The sequence below is a fragment of the Filicampus tigris genome, chromosome 19 (assembly GCF_054856515.1).
Source record: "Filicampus tigris isolate MCC_2025a chromosome 19, RoL_Ftig_1.0, whole genome shotgun sequence".
NCBI classification, from domain to species: domain Eukaryota; kingdom Metazoa; phylum Chordata; class Actinopteri; order Syngnathiformes; family Syngnathidae; genus Filicampus; species Filicampus tigris.
In genome coordinates, this window is record NC_141235.1 from 14,747,501 (window position 1) to 14,757,487 (window position 9,987).

At 42.6% G+C, this 9,987-nt stretch overlaps 1 protein-coding gene across 2 annotated transcripts in view; it reads left to right on the forward strand.

The window, feature by feature from the left end:
• mbtd1 (mbt domain containing 1) overlaps positions 1–6,267 on the forward strand; it is a 142,931-nt gene extending 136,664 nt beyond the window's left edge. For both annotated transcript variants that reach the window (XM_086015947.1, XM_086015948.1), the window contains 2 exons: positions 4,707–4,859; positions 5,553–6,267. In XM_086015947.1, the coding sequence (XP_085872073.1) occupies positions 4,707–4,859; positions 5,553–5,671 (272 nt within the window). In that variant the 3' untranslated portion in view covers positions 5,672–6,267. The remainder of the gene's footprint in view (positions 1–4,706; positions 4,860–5,552) is intronic.
• Positions 6,268–9,987: the final 3,720 nt, after the last annotated feature.

Here is a 9,987-nt window from a genome sequence, read left to right on the forward strand (position 1 = left end):
TGTTTTCCGATGGTCCCTGAAGTGCACACAAATGGCTCATTGTTATGCTGTGCTATACTGTAGGTGGTATCAGCACGTCGTGTGTTGCTCCTTTAAACTGACTTTAATACAAAACAACACAGACCTGCTCTACTCATCCTCACTCTCTGAGTCAAACCAATTTATTCACATTTGAGATTTAAAGCTGTTCTCTTCTTTCGAAATGCTTCTATATATTCTTACAGTTTAAGTTTACCGAGTGGTCTCTGAAGTGCACACGAATTTGATTGGCTCCTAATGCTGCGCTATGCTGTTGTTGGTATCAGCATGTCGTGTGTTACTCCTTTAAACTGACTTTATGAACACAAAACAAGACAGCCCTCTTCTCTACTCATCCTCAGTGCTGAGGCAAACCAATGAATTCACATTTCTGATATTTAAAGCTGTCCTCTTCTTTCGAAATGCTTCTTTGTACTCCCGCGGGCGACACGCGTCCGCTTTGGTGGTCATTCTGCGCATGCGTTAAATGCGGCAAATATTTTGACGCAATCTATTACAAAATTTAATTACCGCCCGTTAACGCGGTAAATTTGACAGCACTAATACATATATATTACAATACAAATTATACATACAATACACATATACATACATACAAAAATATATATCCGGCTGTGATCGCTCACTGTAAGATGAGATAAGAATGCCTTTATTGATCCCACAGTGGGGAAATTTTCATTGTTGCAGCAGCAAAGATATAGGTCACACAGGGACGGTGGCATAATGTAGCCATTAATGTATAACATTGACGGCAAACATTCAGGTTCAAACCTATGTAAATATACGCAGTAACGTGTATATACACCTGTATGTACACACCAACATACATCTACATAAAAAGTATGAGGAACACTCATTTTGGCCTGTACATAGTACAGAGGAAAAATACTCTAAGTAAGTGACAGTGCTGCAGTGCTGTAGTGAAATGTAAGGGACAGCATTGGATAAAAATAAAACTAGACTAACAGTAGTGGGGAATGTTGAGTATTGCACGGTATTACAGTAGTGGGGAATATTGGGTATTGCACGATATGAGCTCAGGTGCAGGACTGCACAATTGCACTAATGTCCGCCAGTTTGTAGAGACTACACAATGTTCTTGTTAAAGAGGCTGACAGCAGCAGGAAAGAAGGAAGAAAGGAGGAATCTCTCCTTTGCACAGCGAGGGTGTAACAGTCTGTCACTGAAGGAGCTGTGGAGTGCTGTCAGGGTGCCCTGGAGGGGGTGGTCCGGGTTGTCCAGCATTGATGACAGCTTGGCCAACATCCTCCTGTCCCCCACCGAGTCCACAGAGTCCAGGGAGCAGCCCAGGACAGACCTTCTGACCAGTTTGTCCAGCCGCTTCTTGTCCTGGGCCGAGACGCCGCCTGCCCAGGTGACCACTCCCTGGAAGATGACCGATGCAACCACCGAGTCATAAAGGTTCCTGAGGAGTGTCCCCTGAACCCCAAAAGACCTCAGTCTCCTGAGTAGGAAGAGTCTGCTCTGACTCTTCCTATAGAGGGCGTCTGTGTTGTCGCACCAGTCCAGTTTATTGTTCAGATGAACACCCAGGTACTTGTAAGTTGAGACTCTCTCAACATCTGTTCCCCGGATATTCACTGGTGCAGGTGAAGAGTGCTGGCGCCTACCGAAATCCACCACCATTTCTTTGGATTTCCCCGCATTGATCAGGAGGCGGTTCTGCTGGCACCAGTCCACAAAACCCTGAGTAAGTTCTCTGTACTCCCGATCATCTCCGCCTGTGATGAGGCCGACAATCACAGAGTCGTCAGAGAACTTCTGCAGGTGACAGGTAGGGGTGTTGTAGTTGAAGTCCGAGGTGTAGAGGGTGAACAGGAAGTGAGCCAAGACAGTTCCCTGTGGGGCCCCCGTGTTACAGAGGAGCACGTCAGACACACAGTCCTGTGTCCTCACATACTGTGGCCGGTTTGTGAGGTAGTCCTGGATCCATGTGGTGAGGTGGTGTGCCACCCCCGCCCGCTCCAGCGTGTCTCCCAGTAGGGTGGGCTGGATGGTGTTGAAAGCACTGGAGAAATCAAAGAACATGATCCTCACAGTGCTCCCCGCCTTCTCCAGGTGGGAGAGTGAAGTGGAGGAGGTAGATGAGGGCATCATCCATACTGATGCCAGGCTGATATGCGAACTGGAGTGGGTCCATTGAGGAGCTCACCAGGGGGCGCAGGTGAACAAGGACCAGTCTCTCCAGGGTCTTCATCAGTTGAGACGTCAGCGCCAGTGGTCTGAAGCTGTTGAGCTCCTTCGGGTGGGGGGTCTTTGGCACCGGGACCAGGCAGGATGTTTTCCATAGCTGGGGGACCCTGCCCAGCTTCAGGCTCAGGTTGAACATGTGCTGGACAATTCCACACAGCTGGTCTGCGCAGGATTTGAGGAGCTGGGCCCGCTGCCTTCCTCGCCTTCATCTTCTTCAGCTGGTTCCTCACCTGAGATGTTGTGAAGGCCAAGGCTGGGCAGGAGGGAGTGGTGGCTATCTGGTGTAGCTGGGAGCTGGAGACTGTGTAGAAAAGGGGAGAGGGGGTGACACGCCCAGCAGGAAGAATAGGTGGAGGCTGCAGCAGGAGAGTCTGAGTGGGGGCAGGCATCTGATCGAACCTATTGAAAAAGAGGTTCAGCTCATTTGCCCACTGCAGGTCCCCCCCAGTCCGGGTCTTGGGTTGTCTGTGGCCTGAGATGGTCTTCAGGCCCCTCCAGACTCCCCTGGCGTTACTCTGCAGCAGCTGCTCCTCCATTCTCTTCCTGTAGGACCTTTTCCCCTCTCTGATCCTCCTCCTCCTCAGCTGGCGCTGCACAGTCTTCCGCTCCTCTATGTTGCCTGATGCAAAAGCCCTCCTCTTCTCCTTCAGGAGAGCTTTTATGTCTGGTGTGATCCAGGGTTTGTTGTTGGAGAAACACCTTACTGTCCTGGTGGGTATGGTGTTCTCCATGCAGAAATTTATATAGTCTGTAACAGTGTCCGTTAGACTACTAATGTCTTCCCCGTGAGCATCGGTGAATACTTCCCACACAGTTGTGCTAAAGCAGTCCTTTAAGGCCTCCACGGTCTCTCCAGACCATCTCTGAACCGTGCGGGTCACAGGTGCCTGCCTGCGGACCAGAGGTTTGTACACAGACTGGAGAGCCACCAGGTTGTGATCAGCTTTGCCCAGCGGGGTGAGGGGCAGTGATGTGTATGCCTCCTTGGTGTTGGCATAGAAAAGGTCAGTGTTTTATTGTCTCTGGTGTGGCAGGTGACATACTGTGTGAATGAAGGCAGAGAGGAGGAAGGGGAGTCATGTTTGAAGTCACCAGAGATGAGTATCACGGCATTTGGGTGCTGTGTTTGTAGCCTGCTCACTGCTGCAGTCAAGACATCACAGGCTGTGTCGCCGCTGGCAGCTGGTGGGACGTAGACGGTCACCGCGATCACATGACTGAACTCTCGCGGGATGTAGAATGGCCTCATGCCAACAGCAAGCAGCTCAATATCCCTGCTGCAAAGCTGCTCCTTAATCGTGATGTGCCCAGGATTACACCATCTATCGTTCACAAACACAGCCAGCCCTCCTCCTTTCCTCTTTCCACTCTCCAGCGTCCTGTCCGCGCGTATGATTTGGAAGCCGTCCAATTCTACGACCGCGTTCGGCGTTAGCGCTGTTAGCCACGACTCCGTGAATAGCATCAGGCTAGCCTCCCGGAAGTCCCACTCATGCCGGGTAAGCGCCACTAGCTCGTCCATCTTGTTGGGGTGCAATCTAACATTCCCCATGATAACAAACGGGAGGACGGGATGGTATCATCTCCTCCTTTCCTGGCGTTTAACCCCCGCACGAGATCCCCGTCTCTTCCTCCTCAGCTCACAGGGGATATCGGGTCTCGCCCCGGTAGCCGGCGCAGGGTTAGCACGGAGTGCTAACAGCTGATTCCGGCTGTAGACAATGGGGGCGCCGGACAGGATCGCGCAAAAAATCGCCACCAGCAGAAGCAAGAATACCGCAGTTTGGGTGTCCATTGCTACGCAAGTTACGACTATCAACTATATGAAAAATGTATGAGGTAGAGTAATATTAAGGAACAAAAACACACGAAAAGGCTCACCGATGAGCCGGAGCTACTGTAGCGGGCTGCCACTCGCGCGGCGCCGGAACCGGAAGCTTCTGACAGCTGTCAACTTCCTGTCAAACAGGTCACATGCTCCGGAGTTTTAAATGTGACCTACTTTTTTCCTATTAAAAAAACAACTTTTATGTGGACCTATGACTAATAAGTTACCCAGGCTACAGTGTACACTAACATAAAATATATAAGAAAAATAACGCACACACACCAATAAACTACCACCACAACCCCATCCGGCTGACCCCACCAACTCAACACCCCCTCAAAGTTCGCTCCCCCCGGCGTTACCCACTACGCCTGCTTACACCTATTGCGGTTTACTTGAAATTATGCCCACGATATACTGATTGGGCAATCCAGGGATATCTCCTTGCCGGACTTGTTCTGGCAGCTTGGTTCCAGATGCCCAGGAGTTTTTTCATTCTAAATTTTACTGTTCATAACTTTGCCTCCTCTAATATAAAAAGAATAGCTCATGAGACATGTTACAGTTAAGTAATCTGTGTGTAATGAGCCCCTGGTAGCTGACCATTGTTTGGCTTGATGTTTAGAGAGGAAGATTCCGGTTGGTCGGCGACCTTTCAGTCAGGTAGTCAGGAGGAGAAGCTTCTCAGGGGATGAAGACCAGAGTCCACCCTTTTACCATGTCGAGGGGCCAACTCAGCTGCAACTCCGAACTCACCTCCACCAAGCCCATAAATCAGGTAACATCACACGCAAAGGGCACTAAGCTTTTTAACAGAAACCTGTCATTTATTTTTCTGGTCATATGACCAGTTTATTTTGAGCCTGCTCACACGAATAAAAATAATGGTTGATAGGGCTGCACGATATTGGAAAAATGTGATATGGGTGTTGAATACTGCTATATCGATATTATTATAATATTTAACATGTCCCTAAAGAAATATTTTCAAGTAATGAAATAAATGTTTTTTCACGTGGCAAAATAAGTAGTCTCAATGGATTCCTACCTAATTCATTGTAATACATTTTTCTATAATTTTTTAAAAGATATTTAGTAATTGCAATGCCCTAAAGATGATGTTCACATGTTGGATGACGATGCGCATTCAAGATTGTATCTGATTGGTCAAAGTCAGATAAAAACATGCAATTCCAAATGAAAGTTATTACACCTCTTTGTGATATGCATATTGCATGGCAATTATTGCAATGGTGAATCGATTTTGATATATTGTGTAGCCCTAATGGTTGGACATATGAGAAATATAGTAATTCTGTATCTTGAGAAATTTGCCTTGTTGTATTGTATACTCTGAAGTAGTCATAACATGTGTTTTCGAAACCTAAATTATGTATAATTGTGCACTGAAGCTAAAAACACCTGGTGTGACCACCTTTTTGGTTATTTTTTGTGTCCTTATGTCTTACAGACTCACTCCTGCGAATGAAAGAGGAGATGATGGAGGCGGATGAGTTCAACTTTTCCCAGGGCACCTCTGATCAGGAAAGTAATGGCTCAGGAACCTTCTGCATTAAACAGGAACCTTAAGGTCTGGGGTTCAAACCAGGACTAACAGGAGAAGGATTGTTTACTGCAAGAAGTATGGAGAATCAGTGTGAGTTCAAATAACACTTACAGGCACATATTTCCAATGGAGAAGTAAGGTAATGAAAAGAAGAACATGGTCAGAGCCACACCTCTTAAAAAGTATATGGCTATCCTCTGCAGTCATTTCCATATGTGTGTATAGGTCAGAGATGTTGTGATCTCCTTTCTCCTGTCTGAACATTCAACTAAGCTATTTTTTTAATATATGAACAATAAAACAACCTTTCCTACATACTCCATGTCAGTTTCAGCTGCCCCAGGCCTGCATAAAATGTGATAATTAAGTATTGAGGTGGGTAATGTTTTTGTCGATTTTATTACACGTTACTTAGCCACTGAACACAGAAATTATAAATCGCCTGACTGGCACAAAGAGGAACAATGTATTTTCTATTTTTTTGTCTTTTTTTTTTTCTAGTAGTTTAAATCGTACTTGAATTGTTTCATGTGATTTTGTTTTAATGTAGTTTTTACACTTGCTTCTGATGGCTTTGTGGTGAAACCTTAAATATAAATTAAATTGATTATAGCGAGTAGTATGTGGAAAACATTCAACAAAGTGAAAAGTATATGTATTAAGGGTTTTAATGGTAATATAGTTATCCAAAGTACTACAAATGCTGCGTAAAATTGCTCAAAATCCTTAAGACATAATGTAAGAAACATTATGTCCTATACACCAGAGGTTTTCACAGTATCGTTTATTTCTAATTCAGCCATTATTCACAAAGAAATCTGGTTAAATATTTACAACATTCATGTTTCACTTATAGTCTGGCACTCAGAAGACCAGTCGTAGTACAAACCCAATTCCAATGAAGTTGGAACGTTGTATTAAACATTAATAAAACAGAATAGAATGTTCTGCAAATCATGTTCAACTTATATTTAATTGAATACACTACAAAGATATTTTATGTTCAAACTGATAAACTTTGTTGATCTTATCAAATAATCATTAACTTTGTATTTTATGGCTGCAACATGTTCCAAAAAAGCTGGGACAGGGTCATGTTTACCACTGTGTCATCTTATCTTTGAACAACATTTAATAAACGTTTGGGATCTGAGGGAACTAATTAGGTGGAATTATTTACCATTCTTGCTTGATGTACAGCTTCAGATGTTCAAGAAGTCTGGGGTCTCCGTTGTCGTATTTTACGCTTCAGAATGTGCCGCATATTTTCAACGGGAGACAGGTCTGAACTGCAGGTAGGCCAGTCTAGTACCTGCACTCTTTTACTAGGAAGCCACACTGTTGTAAGATGTGCATTATGGGGTTTGGCATTGTCTTGCTGAAATGAGCAGGTGCGTCCATTAAAAAAGACATTGCTTAGATGGCAGCATATGTTTCTTCAAAACCTTTATGTACCTTTCAGCAGTAATGTTGCCTTGTGTAAGTTACCCATGCCATTGGCACTAACACAGTCCCCATACCATCACAGATGCTGGCTTTTGAACTTTGCGTCCATAACAGTCCAGATAATTCTTTTCCAATTGGGCCCGGAGGACATAACGTCCACAATTTCTAAAAACAATTTGAAAAGTGGACTTGTCAGAACACTTATCCACTTTACAGCAGTCCATCTTAAGGCCGGTTCACACGGCAGGATAATCAACCAGATTTTAGCCCCGAATCTCCACTCCCGACAATTGTAGGCCTGACCTGATTCTCATAATGGCTCTAAAAATAATCTCAGTAGATAATCCTGCCACGTGTGGTGTTCTCAGACTGATCTCGACTGCTCGGGCGGAAATCAGACCCCAAATCGGGAATATTCAACATGTTGAAGTGTTTTGGCTCGACTTTGCACACCATACGGTGTGCTCCGAGGACAAACGATCACACAGCAGGTTTACAGTGACATACAGCCAATCAGAAAGTGAAGTGACGGGGCGGTGAGGAAGCGCGGTGGCAATCCAAAATCAAAACAGTCATGGTGCAATAGAGCCCGTCGTCTTTTCTTTTTGTGTTGCCTTTTTCCACAAAAAAATAATCCACAAAGTAGCGCCACTGTCAAGACACGATCTGAGACCCTTGCTGCCTCTTCGTCTGCCATGTTTGTTTCCTCCGAAGTCACGTTTCGAGGGGTTTTGCAAGATTTTCCGTCTGACATGAGAATATCCGTGTTTTAAATTGCAATTAAGGGTGTAGAGCCTAACTATATTTACTGACATTGGTGTTCTGAAGTGTTCCTGAGCCCATGAGGTGATATCCTTTTCACATTGATGTCTGTTTTAGATGCAGTGCTGCCTGACGGATCAAAGGTCACGGGAATTCAGTGTTAGTTTTCGTCCTTGCTGCTTATATGCAGTGATTTCTCCAGATTCTCTGAACCTTTTGATGATATTATAGACCATAGATGAGGAAATCCCTAAATTACTTGCAATTGTACATTTGGAGAACATTGTCCTTAAACTGTTCGACTTTTTTTCACAGTTTTTTACAAAGAGATGAGCCTCACCCAATCTTTGCTTGTGAATGACTGAGCAGTTCAGGGAAGCTCCTTTTATCCTCAATCATGGCATCCACCAGCTTCCAATTAGCCTGTTCACCTGTGGTATGTTTCAAGCAGGTGTTTGATGTTTGGTCTTTTTTATTTTTAATATTAATATTTTGTAATTGTAATTAAATTTCAATTAAATGCACAGCCCTAATGTGTTGCAGCGATGAAATTCAAAGTTAATGATTATTTGCTAAAAACAATGAAGCTTATCAGTTTGAACATTAAAAAGCTTGTCGTTATAGTGTATTCAATTAAATACGGGTGAACGTGATTTGCAAATCATTGTATTCAGTTTTTATTTATGTTTAACACAACGTCCCAACTTCATTGGATTTGGGGTTTTAATTGGAAGCTGGAATGGAATATGTCACAATTTATTGATTGTTACAGAATTAAAAACGCCTACATTACAGCTACTCTGCTGCTAACTTATGAACATATTTCAAGACAGCTTTTTGTGACATTGAATGACAATGTCAATCCCCTTTATCATCAGATAGATTAATCATTAATTTCTAGGGTTCAACAATTTTGTCCCAGTAGAACAGCAAGAGAAAAAAGCTTTATGAAAAGATTGATGACGTTGAAATGTAAATACCCCCTCATAATTAATATCACGTATTAGCCAGTGAATTTCTTCAGTTCATCAATCTGTGTAGTTGATGTATCAGTTGTACCGGTTGTTAAAAATATCTGCAACAATATTAATATAGTTTGACATATACATATGTATATTAGGGCTACCACAAGCGATTATTTTGCGGGTCAACTAATCACCAACAGTAGTCACTATTAGTTGACTAATCGGGTTACATTTAAATGACATTATTGCATATCACACAAACAAGCAGCTGCTCTTACAATAACCATTGTTACTTAGAACTTGAATTTTTCTTAACGTATGTACAAATTAATCATAAAGACAATTAAGATGTTACTTCATTCAACTTTGATTAAACTTTGCGTCTTGTACCAGTATAGGACAATACCGTGACCTTAACATTTTTAGCTGTAATTGTTATTGCATCTTAAAATGGGACCAAAACTATACACTATGCAGAGTTGCACTAATACAATGAAGTTATCTATAAATGCAAAAAAACCCTCTTCTTTGGCACCAAGCCTTTTTTTAAAATTTTTTTTTACATGGAGTAGGTAGTGAAATCAGAGGAGTAAGTTAGCAAAATGCCCTGTCCTAAATAAAAGTAAAATAAACACTTTTGTTTCTTATTTTTACTTTTTTTTAACCTCGATCCAAAACATTTTGTTGTACTTAACTAGTATGCATAATTTAAAAATAGTACATTAATCTATGTAATCAAGATGTGGTATGCACCTGTACCACCAAAAAATCCTTAGATATTAGGAGGAACGTATTTTTTATTTTTCTATTTTTAGCACTATAACGTAGTATATGCAGCGAATTTAATTGTTTTATTTAGTCCTGTCAAGCGATTAAAATTTTTAATCGTAGTTAAGCGCATTTTTTCATTGTCAACTCGTAGTTAATCGCATATTTTATTTATTGTAAAAAAATCCCTTGATTTTTCTATCCCATTTTTTCTTGAATTTTAATACCGTTAACATGAATAAGAGGATTGATTTTCCTATGCAAATACTTTATTAAAGCGAAGTCAACACAAACATATCATTTTTTAAGAATATGCTCCATGGAAGCCCACTAGTTGAAACAAGGCATTCTGATAAATATTGCGTTTGTGGAACAAGAGTTAATCCACCTGTTTTTAG